Genomic DNA, 16,338 nt, shown 5'->3' on the forward strand with positions numbered 1-16,338 from the left:
GGGACGGCTCTTTAAAGAACATTTTTGTATGCATTTTTGAATATGCATGAAAAAACAATGTTATGGACATGATATTTCTCCGCTATGGACGTGACATTATTTAAAATTGATAATTTTGACACATAAAACGTATTGTTACCCGTACGGTTTTGTGGTACAGGGTCACAAATTGAGACATACAATTGCTAAAACATACAAAAATGCTTGTATCAATCCAAACTATTAGAAATCCTCAGAATCTCAGCTGCTGGGTGAAAGTCTTCATCTGGTAAATGTTAAAGGTACATTATCCCGCATGCACACTTTTATAGCTATGTTTGGAATATGTATAAATATTCAACTGCTATACAGCTAAGGCCAGCAAAAAAGGGTTCATGTGCAGTAGTTAAGGGATTAGTCAATTTTCTTAAAAAAAATCCAGATAATTTACTCACCACCATGTCATTCAAAATGTTGATGTCTGTCTTTGTTCAGTCGAGAAGAATTTTTTTTTTTTGGGAAAACATTCCAGGATTTTTCTCATTTTAATGGACTTTAATGGACCCCAACACGTAACAGTTTAAAATTGCAGTTTCAACAGAGTTTATAAGGACTCTAAATGATCCCAAACAAGGCATAAGGGTCTTAAGGCGGGCGTACACGGTGCGATTTTTGTTGTCAAAGGGGCTTGCATGCGATTTTCGTTTTACAAATTAATATTTGGCTGTAGATGTATTGTCTTAATAATTTAATTATAAAGGAAAAGACGTGTAACCTTAGCTTACCTTGCGTTTTACCTCATTGCTCCTCATTCTGCATTTACAAATAAATAAATAGGCCCACTGAATTTGTTTTTTAAACAGTTATATTTATAAAAAAGCAACAACATATGTAACATTATTAAAACTAATATAGATATTTACTTGGAACTACAATCATGATATATTAAGACGGTAAAACCACATATGCGCTAGCACGAAAAATCACTGCCAGAGAAAATCGTTCACCGCCACAGCACTAGACCTATATTGCAATTTCGGAATGCATAAACAGAAATACAAAAGAACAGAAATGTCCAGGCTGTTTTCTGCACTTAAGCCAATATCTTTGCCGTATTCTTCTTGTTTTATTTTTTGTACATTCTGCCACAACGAAAGGTAGCCTACTTCATCCTCACATGTGCGAAAATGCTTACGTCAGAATTCGTCAAGTCGTACAGTAAAATCTTGTCGTGTGTGACTGCGTCCGAATTATTATCGCATTAACTCACTCGTGTTCCGACCGTCCGAATTCGCACCGTGTACGCCCAGCTTTATCTAGTGAAACGATTGTGATTTTTGACAAGAAAAATGACAGGTGTGCACTTTTAGACCACGACTTCTCGTCTGTCTCCGGTCCTGTGGCGCGCTAGCGGGGCCTCACGTAATTGCGTAATGACGTGGAAAGGTCACATGTTACATATATGAAACGCACATTTGCGGAACATTTTAAACAATAAACTGACACAAAGACATTAATTAGTATCATTCCACATACAGCGATGTCGGAACGGTCCTCTTTCTCCACACTTGTAAACACTGGGGCGTAGTTTCGCATACGTCCTCCGTGACCTCTTGACGTGATGGCGTATTGCGTGGGGTCGCGCTGGCACGTTACATGACCAGAGATATACGAGAAGAGAAGTTATGGTTTAAAAGTGCATATTTTTTATTTTTTCTTGTCAAAAATGACAATCATTTCGCTAGATAAGACCCTTATGCCTCGTTTGAGATCATTTAGAGTAATTTGAAACTGCAATTTAAACTGCATTAAAACTGTTATGTGTTGGGGTCCATTAAAATGAGAAAAATCCTGGAATGTTTTCCTCAAAAAACATAATTTCTTCTCGACGGAACAAAGAAAGACATCAACAATTTGGATGACATGGTGGTGAGTAAATTATCTGGATTTTTTTTTTTAAGAAAATTGACTAATCCTTTAATCTATTTTAAAAATATAGGCTAGGTAATGCAAAAGCATAATAAAAAATAACATATGTCCCCCTGTCTGTGAAACCAAGGCTAAAGTCTCAATGTTAATATGAAATATTAATCAATATTAAAGATATCAAGGTTACATTTTTACAGAATGTTCATTATATTATACAGGATGTTTTTTTGTAAAAAAAGATTTTAGAGGGGTGTTCACAGACTGGGTCAAACATCTGTGGCAGTAATAAACCCTACATTCATCATTATCAGGTCATTTCTGGAAGTACTGCGGACTTACCATTGCGGGCAAAGTTAGCGATGGCGAGGGCGCCAGCTAACTGAAGCTGATGGTTGTTGGAGGGCACCCATGAAAGAACCCTTTGAAAAACGCTGCCTTTCCCTCCCTCGAACAGCTTCTGCATGGACTCATCTATAGCGATTGAACACAAGATTGTAAACAGTACACTACCACAAACTTTCACGTCCACACCAAGTTAACTTGTTCAAGCATTTCTTCACCCCAGAATTCATTTTTTTATCAATTACTCCCCCTTATGATGTTCCACACCCTTAAGATCTACATTCATCTTCATAACACAAATGAAGATTTTTTTGATTAAATCCGAGAGCTTAATGAGCCCCCACAGACAGCAACCCAACTCACAACTTTCAAGGCCCAGAAAGGCAGTAAAGACATTGTTAAAAAAATCAATGTGACTACACGGTTCAATCTTTATTTCATTAAATGAAGAGAATACTTTTGGTGCTAATAAAGTCTATAACAGCACATGCATACATTAAACACCGGCGTCATCCACCAGGCATAGATATTTATGTATACATAGATTCCAAATTTAACTGCTCCATAGATGTATCCGCAAAAACGCCCGTTAATGGGGAATCTATGTGTATATTGGATTGAACTGCTGTAGTCACAGATGATTTTAATGATGTCTTTACTGCGTTTCTGGGCATTGAAAGTTGTGAATTGCATCCGCCAAACAACCGTTAATGGGGAATCTATGTATATATACATATACGGTTTGGCAAGATTAGAAATTGCATGTTTTTACTTGTTTTAAAAGAATGCATCAGGTTTATTTCAATGCGCAGTGTATTTATGTTAATCTCATGCAATAAAAAAATTACATATGCACCATTTTTATGAAAGTTAAAATTGAATGGACATAAAATGTCAAAGGGTGTAACCGCCAATTGTGCCAAGAATGAGAAATATTCAATATTTTATACACCTTGATGGCACGTAAGCATAATCATTAAAAAAATCATTTTAAAATATCATTGTATTAGTTATAGAGTTTTTGTAATATTTGTCCTGACATATGCTGAAAACAGCTTTGTTTTTTTTTAAATAATCTTTGACAAAAAATCTAAAAACTATGTAAAAAAATCATATTACACTAAACTAGATGATTATATTTTATGAATATATTTATATTTTAATTTAAAAAAATACTATAACACCAATTGACACAGACCGCTTACACCACATTGACATTTTTGCAATTATCCCCCAAATTTTCTTTCAAAATGAAACCAAACCAGAAATTTTTGACTTGGTCCTCAAAAAAGAAAATGTATGCAAGTAATCTGCAAATTTACTTTGAAATTTTATGTGCACAAAACGTGTTATCCTCATTTCATGAAATAAGGACTGAACCGCTGAAGTCACCTAAATGATTTTAAAGACGTCTTTACTGCCTTTCTGGGCATTGAAAGTTAATGGGGAATCTATGTATATATATCTATGGCTGACATTTTGATTTCATGACTACACGTTTGAGACTGACTTTATGTGCACAAAACGTGTTATACTCACTTCATGAAATGTAGTCAAATGGACTATTATTTTAATGATGTCTTTACTGCCTTTCTGGGCCTTGAAAGTTACGAATTGCGTTGCTGTCTATGGGGGCCCAGAAAGCTCTCGGATTTAATAAAAATATCTTCATTTATTTTCCAAAGATAAACAAAAGTCTTATGGGTGTGCAACATCATTGGGGTATGACAAAATTTTATTCTGGAGTTAATTAACCCTTTCGGTAACCATCATCTTGACCAGTATAAGCTAGGGTTGGTGCCTATAGTGGTTAGTGCATCTTCTATCATAACCATCTCATCCTAGCATGTGCCAGTAACAGAAAAAGTTACCTATCTAAAACTAGCTACACATTACATTGTGGAATTTAAACTGCTCCAAACTGATGTATTAAAGGTGCAGTGTGTAATTTTTAGAAGGACCTCTTGAAAGAAAAGCAAAATTATATACACAACTATATTATCAGTGGTGTATAAAGACCTTTTAAAATGAACCGTTATGTTTTTATAACCTTAGAATAAGACGTTTTTATCTACATACACAAAGGGTCCCCTTACTTGGAAGTCGCCATTTTGTGCCTCCATGTTTCTACAGAGGCCCTTAATGGACAAACTTTTTTACTAAGTTGTCTTCAACGATGAAATGTTTGTCTGGTGGTGGCTATCGTAGCTTCTTTATGCATTTCAAAAGCGAGGGTTGGGCAGCGGACTGAGCCGTTGGTTGCAATTCGCAAACTCACCACTAGATTGCACTAAAATTTAAACACAGCACCTTTAAGCATACAGTACAGTAAAGTGACACAGAACTATAACTGAATCAATTCAGAAGATCATTCAAAAAGATGAATGAAAATGAAATGCACAAATTCATGTATGTTCTGTTGAAAGCTGTTTGGATCAGAATGAATAAAAATATCTTGCTCTTGGATGTGAAAACTTACTGGTTGCTGAAAAGCCTTCAGGAAAATTGATTAATATTCCATAAAATATTCAACTATAGTGTTTAATATTGATGAAATAAAATGTACATCAAACAGATAATCTACTTCACCCATTCCCTCTCTGAGATACATAACAAGAGATACATTTGATACACGAGCATGCCTATAAAGGCAGTATTGTTACTATATACACATTTAGAAGAAATGACATAATTTTGATTCTTGTTTTAGATGGTTAAGCATCTATTTTGTGTTGGTTATGTACAATAAGTGTCCCTTCCAACCCATTTGTGATTATTTATTATTTAAAGATCGGTCCTGAGCTTATCCTGTACCTCCCAACAAGAGAAGCACCATGAGGTCTGAGGCCGTCTTGAGTTGAGCCACATCTTCCTCTCGATCACTGTTTACAGTCTGAGCGACCACCTCCAGTAGACACTCCACCAAACCAGCCTCCACCAGCTGAAGCTTAATCGCATCTGACAGATAATAAAACATAGACAGAAAAAAACTCATCATAAAGGGCCGTTCACATTATACAATAAATATAACAACTATATTAGCCTCCACATTATAACGATAACTTTATGCTAATAAAGTTTAGGCACTCGGGCAAATACTTGTCATTCATGACATTAACTATTATTGGATATTTCTTGGAATAAAAACGTTTGCAATTGTTTACATGTCACTGAATATTCATATGCTTTTTTTGTTGTATTTACAAAGCAGGTAACCAGCAGATGTCCTCAACACACTGCGTTTCGCGTACGTCTAAACAGTGAATCTAGTTTGTGTAATCTAAGTTAATATCTAACCTTTTGGTGTAGTCAGTGTGGTAGGAAAAAAGCATTACATAGTGAATTTCACAGCTACTGCATCAGCGCTGGATACCTGAGGTAATTTTATGTTATAGACCTTCGCATTGAGCTTTTCCACTGTCCTTTCAAGTGCACATGCATTTGAAGTTCAAATAGATTTGATTGGCTGTCAATGGTTTATCGTTTATCAAGTGGGGGAAAAAATCGCTCAGAAAGTGATCCCAAAAGTTTCGTTCGTTGTATCATTATTCTTCTAGTTATAGTGTGAGCTCCGCTTTTGTCTTTAATATATAACAATTTTTCTATATTTTTTATAGCTATAGTTATCTTTATAATGTGAACAGGCCCTTATTCTCTTTACCGTTAGTGAACTGAACGAATCTGAAACATTTCATCCATCAACCACATTTTCATTAACCAATTAGATTGCAGGATTAGGGTGTATGTTAGATTTAGGTTTAGGATTGGGTTAGGGGCTTTTAAAAAATTCTTATTTCACACTAATTTTAGGGTTAAAAAATGATTAGGGTTTGAGTTATGGGTAAGTTGTGGTATCTTAAAGGGGACATTTCACAAGATGATGTCAAATAAACCTTTGATGTCTCCAGAGAACGTATGTGAAGTTTTAGGTCAAAATATCATAGTAGTTAATTACTTATAGCGTGTTAAAATTGCCGTTTTGTATGTGTGAGCAAAAATTTGCTGTTTTTGGGTGTGTCCTTTAAAATGCAAATGAGTTGATCTCTGCACTAAATGGCAGTGGTGTGGTTGGATAGTTCAGATTAAGGGGTGGTATTATCCCCTTCTGACATCACAAGGGGAGCCAAATTTCAGTGATCTATTTTTTCACATGCTTGCAGAGAATGGTTCACCAAAACTAAGTTACTGGGATGATCTTTTTCACATTTTCTAGATTTATACAAGCACCGGGGACCCAGTTATAGCACTTAACATAGAACATAGAAAAAAATGTTAATCCAGGACCAAGAAGAAATGTTGATCCAGGATCACATCTTACTTTGTGAAATTACGGCGACCCTACATCTTCCAAAGCGCATTTGAAATGTAGTGTTCCTTTTTAGAATGAGAATGTCCCGCCCCCCTTATATCAACTAGACCAGGGATGGGCAACTGGCGGCCAGCGGGCCGCACACGGCCCGGGGTAAATTTTAATACGGCCCGCTGGACCATATTATACTTAAAGGAACAGTCTGTAAGAAATGTATATCAATTAATCATAAAATGGCCCTGATATGTCACTAGACATTAAGAAATAATTTACATTTTTAAAATACTTATAACACTGACAACAGTGGTCCGGCCAGGATATTGTCATTTAAAAAGTGGAGTTGCAGCCTTCAACTGATGTTTATGTTGTCATTTTGTGTATTGGCCACCATCTGTGTGATTGCAATACCAGTTTTGGCCACAATCCTACATACTGTTCCTTTAATCAAATACTTTTAAAATGATGATTTTTGTATTAGGAGGTAAAACCTCCCAACCAGGAGGGGGTGCTAGGTCCCGTGGATCGTCACAGTAGGTATAGTCCCATGTTTGGGCTTATGTAAAGAAGAGGTCTTCACGGGTCTGAAAACCCGAGGTCCAACCCGAGATGCGATCAGGTTCGGTTCTAAAAGTTTCACGCGTGCCTCGGACACGGGTCAGGTACAATAATCGGGTGTCGGGTTATTTAAAATGAATGTGTTTTTGCCGAACGGACCCGAGAAGCCCTGAACTATAATGTCCTTTTCAAACCTCTCATCTGTTTGCAAAGAGCGCTTGCGACAATGTGTGGCTGGCGATAGGTACATTTTCATTGAGACAGACTTGGTGTTATCTTCATATGAACAAATGAAGCAGCTCGCCAAATTTGTTACGAGGGCACCGGTGCTGCAGACTGCACACATGTCAGTTTACATTTGGGTCCAGTCAGGTTAAAAACAATGCCACTGGTTTGAGTGACTGGTTGGACTCGGGCCAGAATTGCTCTCAGATTTGAAAGGTAAAATACATTGTTATTAACATTTTGTTTTGAATTGATGTATTACTTATTTTAAATAATTTTGTTCTCTGAGGGCGGGATGAGAAACTCCTTTATACTCATTTAAAAGTGCCTTGCTTGTTACAGATGTTAAAGCAATGCAGTTAAGAAGTTTTATCTAAAAATGCTCTGTCCACTGAAAATAAAGTTATGATTTAGAATTAGCATAATTGCTAATTTTATAGTTAAAATCTTTAAAGACCGGTTCATTGTATATTGTGTTTCATAATAAAGGAAATTAAGAATGATGTAAATTGTGCCTGTGGTTCTGGCCCCCTTGGTATAAAAGAGAAAAATGCTGGCCCTCATCATTATCAAAGTTGCCCATCTCTGAACTAGACTGTCACAAAAAATGGTCCCTAGCGGTCACTGGGGCAGACCCCTTTCAAAAAGTACACCTTTGTACCTAAAGACTTCATATTAGTACCTTCAGAGGTAAATACTGGTACGAAAGATTGCATATTAGTACCTCAAAGGTACATATTAGTACCACAGTATGTTAATAAAATCCTTGGGGTAGACACAAAAATGTAAGTAACATTAAACTTGACATACTTTCAAAAAAAAGGAAAAAAATCCTAAAATAACCGAATATCGTCAACATAATCTGAGCTATTGAACAGCCCAGAAAGAAAAATCCAGCACGGATGAAAGTCTAAGGTCAGACATATGGCTGTCTCACTACATATTTGGCTTGTTATGAAACCCCTGCAGTTTTCAGGTACAGCACAGTTCGGTCTTTTTCCGTCAATATCCCTCACACACATACGAGTGAACACGTGACACTGTCGGTTTGGCCTGTAGTGATGTGTAGTGGCTGTAAGTAGGCCGTTGTCTTGGAGACTGGCAGGATGGGATGGCGGCTCTGTGCACAGAATCCTAACAACCCGAGTGCTGCTTCAAAAGCACGCTTTCAATGGCTTAAGCCCTCCATCTCCCACGCTACTTTCTAGCTCGTTTTATCTCTCTCTCTCTCTCTCTCGCTTTCATTTTGTTTGTTTATACATTCCCATACAACACATTCACCTATTTACTTCCAAAAACACCTATATGAAATAATATAAATGCATTGAGGATCATGCTTGAAATGAGTCAATCTGCCAATGGAACAAGACAAAATATTGTCTTATATACAAAACAATGCTTTTTCTTGAATTAAAAATAACCACATTTACTTGGAAACGTATGCAAAGAGTAGATATCTGACATCATCTGCCAAGTTAGGTCATGTCACAGATTGAAATTAAAGTCGAATTAAACTTTAATGCTTCAAATCTCATTAATACTTAGGAGACTTTAGCCTGGATTTTACAAACAGGGTCACATACATAAGATTAAAATGTCTGCTAAATAAATAAATGTACTTTGAATTTCTGATTTTTCACTATACAAGTTCCCACACCTTAGTTAACTTAAAATTCAAGGCCTTTTCAAGGACTTTCCAGGTCCAATACCCTCAAATTCAAGGACTAAATGTGGGGACACATTTCAAGTGAGAGCAAGGTACATCATGTTACCTTTTAAGATACATTATTACAGTGCCCTTTCAAGGGAACTTGCGCTGCTACACTGCGGTGACACTTTGGGGATGCTTCCAGGGGTAAGTGTGTCTGAATGTGTATATCAAATTCAACCAATGGTAAGGCTTAACGACAAAGACAGGGTGACGTGAGAGCCAGGAAGTATATTGCTATCTGAAATATTGCCAAAGACGACGTTACAGGGACGCAGGAAGTATGGCAAGAGAGACGCAGCGTCTCGTTCCCTTCTTAGGGAACAACAGTTACATCCATAACCAGAGACGTTTTCATGTGTCAAACACAACTATGCAAAAAAGCATTTTGGTATGAATCAACATTCGCATACAGAAGATATAAGCATTTAAAGTGAACAGTTTATCATGTGTGCTTAAAATGCTAGACATTTTTGATATTATCCTACACTACACAGGGAATAATATGGATTTTTTTTCCAGAAAACTTCTTGCATAGAATAGATTCACGCACTTTCAACGACCTGTATCTATGTATGTATATTTTAAAAAACTTCCCAGGGCCTTGAATTATTTCCCCAGATTCAAAAACTTTCAAGGATTTCAAGGACCCGTGGGAACCCTGACTATAGCAAATTGCTTTTTCTTGTAAAAAAAACCTAACAGAATTTAGTGAGAGGTTATGTTTAAAACAAGACACATATATATATATATATATATTTTTTTTTTTTTTTTACCCTAAAAACAAGATAAATATTACTTAAAAAAAACTCCTATATAACATATCATCTCTTTCCCTTCAAGGCACTTCGTACAGATCATTCAAGTCCTGCCTCTGCTTTCAGGCACACATTTCAACTTCAGACGAGCTCACAGACAAAATGGGCAGCTGACAGAATCATAGTCCAGACCGCAGCTGCTAACAGACCCCCAGATCTTTATTTTGAGGAACGATGGAGGGGCCAAATGAGGAAGAGACGAGTGATCACACTTATTAAGCAAACAGAAAATAAGCAGAGAAATCTCACACATCTGCGTAATTGTAGCTTATTGTAACTACCGTCAACCAAACCAGACTGGTTCAGCATTATTAGAGATGCCACTCTTTATGGCTTGTCTGGCTTTAATGTTCTTTCTTACAATATAAATTAAAAGAGTGAATGTTCGTGTTGCTCAATAGTAGAGCATTGTGTTAGCTCCTCAAAGGTTGTGTGTTTAACACCCAGCTTGAATGCACTGGAAGTCACTTTTGGACAAAGTGTCTGCCAATGCATACACGTAAATGTAAAAAAATCAAACATTTAAAAAAAAAAAATTTGGTTGGCTCATGATGAATGCCAAAACACTCATCTCTTGTTTCCAGTCTCAACAGGTGGCAATGGCATAACTTTCCATAAAAGTAACACTGCATGCTTACAGCTGGGAGATAAGACTAAAACTACTGAACACAGTTATGCAGTCGGTCAGCACGTCTGCAGCAGGCATCGTGCCAGTGTCCATAAAATTATCTTTATATACCCTTTATATACCCCCTGTATGCTAAGTAAGGGATAATGTATAGGCAGCCGGCTGTTATAGCAGAATAAGGCCCCGAATGTGTGATCTGGACCCAACGCGAAAACGGTTTTAAGATAAGACAAGATGTACAAATGTCAAGAACACGCTATTTGGTTTAATCATTTGTAAATATAAGGTCTTATATGTTATATAAAAAATATATTTATATTTAATTTTGTGTAATATTAAACTGAATACATCAAAATTAGTTGCAGCATCCATGCGCTATTAGTTTTGAGTGGTGGTCATCTGCGAATAATAAACCTGAAACATCCCGACTGGCCAATCAGAATAAAGCATTCCAATGAGCCGTGTAATAATCCTTTTCATAATATTAAACAAAAGCATACGATTAGGTTTACTGTTTATCAGTGCAAAGTGCAATATTTGATCATTTCATGGTAGGGTGACCAGATGAGATTGGCTGAAATTCGGGACGGGGGGGGGGGGGTCAGACGTAACGGGGGGGGGGGGGGGGTTCATCCAATAATAATTTTATTTATTAATTTTATTTAATAATAAAAGACAATGAATTTCAAACTGAATGAATCATATTAATATAAGTACATATGCATGTAAATAAATTGATATAATACGTATAGAAGTATTTTATACTTTATACAATAATAGTTCATACAATAATAGTTTTCTTTATTTTACTTTACTTAATAATAAAAATAATGAATTTCAAACTGAAGTTACTGAACTAATCATATTTTTATTAATATAAGTACATATGCGTATAAATTTATATAATACGTATAGAAGTATTTTTTTGAACAAAGTGCCTTGCCTGCCCTCGACCAATCTGACTCATTCACGCGACTGACTGTCACTGCCTGCACTTTCAACTGTCCTCGCGGCTGCTGCAACTTTCGCTCTCTTAGTCAACTCTATAAAACAAAAAGGTCCTATTGTCTTTGTGCATATAGATGAATTAGATAAATTAATAGAAATAATACAACGTCAGCATATTTCGCGGAGGTTTTAACTGCTGCCACAATGAGAGCCTACAGTATAAAAATAAGATGCTGCAGCCAATGAGCAGCCGGCGGCGGCTGGCTGCAGCCAATGAGCAGCCGGCGGGGGCTGGCTGCAGCCAATGAGCAGCCGGCGGGGGCTGGCTGCAGGATGACTTAACCTCCTCGCTCATGTTTTATCAGACAACTACTAACAGTTACTCAAGATTTAGCTTTAGTATAATTTTCGGGGAAATTAAAGCGGGATTCGCGATTAAGATTTAGCTTCAGTATGATTTTCGGGACAATTAGAGCAGGATTCGGGATTCGGGACAGCAGCTTAGATTTCGGGACTGTCCCGAATTTTTCGGGACGTCTGGTCACCCTATTTCATGGGAATCGAATCTATAGCATTGGCATTGATGGCAGCATGCTCTAGTGTTTTATTACAATTTATGCATTTGGCAGAGGCTTATGTCCAAAATAAGTGGCTTTTAGTGCATTTAAGCTAAACCTTTTCTTTATCATTATGCGTGTTCGCTGGGTATCAAACCTGGGTATGACCTTTTGCACTGCCAAGGCAATGCTTTTACATGAGTTACAGGAGCACATGCAATAAAATACCTATAGGAAAGTTTAAAGAAATACCTAAAAACATCCTTAACAAAAAAGGTACTGTTGCGGAAATGATATAAAGTGATGGTGATGTATACAAAGACAAAACATGAAATACCATATAAATGAAATATAATGTACATAATCAGAAAGACGTTACAAAATGAAATGTATTATATTTATTTCCTTAGAATGAGCTGTTTTTATCTACATACACAGCAATATGTAAGTTGCCATTTTGTACCACTACGTTTCTACAGTAGCCCTAAATGGACAAACTGCTCTACAGAGTGTGTTTTGTCACTACGTTGTCTCAGACGATGACATGTTTGTCCTGTGGCTACAATAGCTTCTCTATACATTTCGAAAGGGAGGGGTGAGTTGTAGACTGAGCCGTTGGTTGCAATTTACAGTCTCACCGCTAGATGTCACTAAAAATCTACACAGTGGACCTTTAAATGTTTTCATCTATTATTTCTGTAACAAAATAATTTATATCTTCGATTGGTTTTTATTCATGATTTTTGTTTATTAAAGTGATTCTTACCGTTCTCTGCGAGTGGAGCCAACACCTCAAAGATCATCTCCTTTTTCTCATGTTCGACCTGCTTACGAAACAGTCGGACAAGCTCCTCTGCGATATTCGTCGAGGCAAACTGCTCCTTACTCGATTCTGATCCGAGAACAGTCAACAGAGATTTATTACATATTCATTACAGTGAAAACACGTTGCAGAACGATGTACATGGAATTACTATTAACAGGAAACTTACCCAGCTCTGCAAGGTTCCCAAAAGCAATGAGGCACATCTCAGTGAGCGCTGTGTTTTGGGAATGAACCCCTAGTAGTTTGACCAGTGTTGGGATCACACCCATAGTGATCAGCTGTGCCTGCAGTGAATCTAGAAAGAAAAGCAAAAAATCTGATTTTAATGCATTTCCTTATATGTTTTCAGACAGTAATAATACAACAATGACAATATAGATAATACAAAAAGTGTTTCTTTCTGGTTTCATAAGAACTGCAGGGTGAAAGAGCTACAATAGTTTTATCAGTTCAGAGAAATACAGTACTGTGTACAGTAAAGTCTTAGGGGCACCATGCCAGAATTAGATTAGTTGTTTGTGCAATGTTATAATGATCATATATAACTGTTTCTCAGTCTCTTTAATAGAATACATTGAGGGAAAAAACAGGAAATAGTATAAAAACTCTATAAAATGTAAACTGATGTGTCAAGTTTTTAGGGTAAACTCCCCTTCCACTTGAGCAATAGCAGGAAACTGCAGGATATCTTAAACCTAAATTAAATTAAATCCTAATTTCTAATTTTAAAGAAATTAGCCTTTTTACTTCATTCTGCTCAAAAACGCTCAAGATGTGTTTAGTGTCAAGAGAGGTCACACTTAACACCCACGATGCCTAAAGAAGACATTTAGTCTGAAAATTGTATTTCCTGTATTTTCTGTTTGTATCTTAATAAAATAAATTGAAAAATAAATATGGATGGACATTACTTCTAAAACAACAAGTCTGGTGGTGGTGGCCTAAGACTTTTGCATGGTACTGTACACAATAAATTGTTCAGAGATTTCATTTTTGCAAAGTGCTCAGCTGAGACCAGCACAGAAAATGTAGACTTGACCTGAAAATGTAATGGATAAATCAAAACCTAGTGGACCAAGTACAGTAAACCACTTAGCTATTATATTTCATGTTCATATATCTAAACATCAGCCACCTAAAAGACATAAGTTATATAGAGATTATTATACTCTATGGGGCAGTTTCCCAGACAGGGATTAGACTAGTCCTAGACTAAAATAAATCTAAGAGCTGTCCAAACTGAAAACAATTTGCAAACATATCTTAAAATACATTAGTGCCCTTTGTTTTACCTCAAAATGCACACAAGTTATGTATTTAGTAAGGGATGTTTGTTAAAACTAGTTATATTTCATAATTAAACTAAGGCCTAGTCCTGGCTTAAACTAATCCCTGTCCGGGAAACACCCTAAAATTATCCAACATATTATATGTAACTGATAGGGCTACAAAAATATATTAAAGTTATCGCAGGAGCGCAAAAAACGAATATCGCAATGGTTTTTATAAATGTATTATTTTATTACTTCAAAATGTTATTTATAGTCAAAGTTTTAGGTCAATGCAGATAGCAAAGAGACTGGTAAGAGAGTGATTTCAGTATTAAAATATATTTCAATATTATTTAAATTGATTTACAAAATTTAAGCATTATTGTATCACATGTCGCAAAATTTTGCAAGGTAACACTCAGCGCAAAATTTAGCAAGTTACCATATACCGAAAAATTCAGCAAGTTTACGCACATCACAAAGCCTAGCAAGTTACAGCATATCGAAAAATGTACAAGTTATCGCATGTCACAAAATGTAGCAAGTTATCGCATTAAAAAACCTAGCAAGTTACCAGATAGCGAAAAATTTTGCAAGTTAAAGCATATCACAAAATTTAGCAAGTTATCGCATATAGTTAAATCCAGCAAGTTATCGCATCTACTTAAATTCAGCAAATTATCGCACATCACAAAATCTAGCAAGCTACAGCATATTGCACTTTTTTTAAAAAGTAAGTTGTCACATATCACTAAATTCAGCAAGTTATCGCATATAGTTAAATTCAGCAAGTTATCGCATGAAGTTAAATTCAGCAAGTTATCGCACATCACAAAATCTAGCGAGCTACAGAATATTGCAAAAAAAAGTTTGAAGTAAGTTGTCGCATATCACTAAATTCAGCAAGTTATCGCATATCACTAAATTCAGCAAGTTATCGCATCTAATTCAATTCAGCAAGTTATCGCATCTAATTAAATTCAGCAAGTTATCGCACATCACAAAATCTAGCAAGCTACAGAATATTGCAAAAAAAGTTTGAAGTAAGTTGTCGCATATCACTAAATTCAGCAAGTTGCCGCATATCACTAAATTCAGCAAGTTATCGCATATCACTAAATTCAGCATGTTATCGCATATAGTTAAATTCAGCATGTTATCGCATATAGTTAAATTCAGCAAGTTATCGCATACAATTAAATTTAGCAAGTTATCGCACATCACAAAACCTAGCAAGTTACAGCATATCTAATTTTTTTTAAAAAGTAAGTTGTCGCATATCACTAAATTCAGCAAGTTATCACATAAAGTTAAATTCAGCAAGTTATCGCACATCACAAAATCTAGCAAGCTACAGCTTATCGCAAAAAAGTTTGACGTAAGTTGTCGCATATCACTAAATCCAGCAAGTTATCGCACATCACAAAACCTAGCCAGTTACAGCATATCACATTTTTTTTTTTAAAGTAAGTTGTCGCATATCACTAAATTAGCAAGTTATCACAAAGTTAAATTCAGCAAGTTATCGCACATCACAAAATCTAGCAAGCTACAGCATATCGCAAAAAAAGTTTGAAGTAAGTTGTCGCATATCACTAAATCCAGCAAGTTATCGCATATCACGAAATTCAGCAAGTTATCGCACATCACAAAACCTAGCCAGTTACAGCATATCACAAAAAAGTTTGAAGTAAGTTGTCGCATATCACTAAATCCAGCAAGTTATCGCACATCACAAAACCTTGCCAGTTACAGCATATCGCATTTTTTTTTAAAGGAAGTTGTCGCATATCACTAAATTCAGCAAGTTATCACATAAAGTTAAATTCAGCAAGTTATAGCACATCAGAAAATCTAGCAAGCTACAGCATATCGCAAAAAAGTTTGAAGTAAGTTGTCGCATATCACTAAATCCAGCAAGTTATCGCATATCACGAAATTCAGCAAGTTATCGCACATCACAAAACCTAACAAGCTACAGCATATCGCTTTTTAAAAAAAAGTTGTCGCATATCACTAAATTCAGCAAGTTATCGCATATCACTAAATTCAGCAAGTTATCGCACATCATAAAATTTAGATAGCTACAGCATATCACAAAATAAAAAAAACTTTTTTTAAAGTAAGTTGTTACACTATATTAATATCACTTGCATATGGCAAAATTTTGCAAGTTATTGCATATTGCATTTCTCTTCAATATCGTGCAGTCCTAGTAACTGATTTTATAGACTGGTTGACTA

The 16,338-nt window shown here is 35.9% G+C and overlaps 1 protein-coding gene across 3 annotated transcripts in view; it reads right to left on the bottom strand.

The window, feature by feature from the left end:
- Positions 1-16,338, bottom strand: part of rap1gds1 (RAP1, GTP-GDP dissociation stimulator 1) — a 45,843-nt gene that overhangs the window by 11,446 nt on the left and 18,059 nt on the right. For all 3 annotated transcript variants that reach the window (XM_055212794.2, XM_055212783.2, XM_055212805.2), the window contains 4 exons: positions 12,991-13,119; positions 12,765-12,890; positions 5,065-5,208; positions 2,248-2,379 (listed from right to left, as the gene is read on the bottom strand). In XM_055212794.2, the coding sequence (XP_055068769.1) occupies positions 2,248-2,379; positions 5,065-5,208; positions 12,765-12,890; positions 12,991-13,119 (531 nt within the window). The remainder of the gene's footprint in view (positions 1-2,247; positions 2,380-5,064; positions 5,209-12,764; positions 12,891-12,990; positions 13,120-16,338) is intronic.

This window comes from Misgurnus anguillicaudatus, chromosome 21 (genome assembly GCF_027580225.2).
Source record: "Misgurnus anguillicaudatus chromosome 21, ASM2758022v2, whole genome shotgun sequence".
In the NCBI taxonomy this organism is placed as follows: Eukaryota; Metazoa; Chordata; class Actinopteri; order Cypriniformes; family Cobitidae; genus Misgurnus; species Misgurnus anguillicaudatus.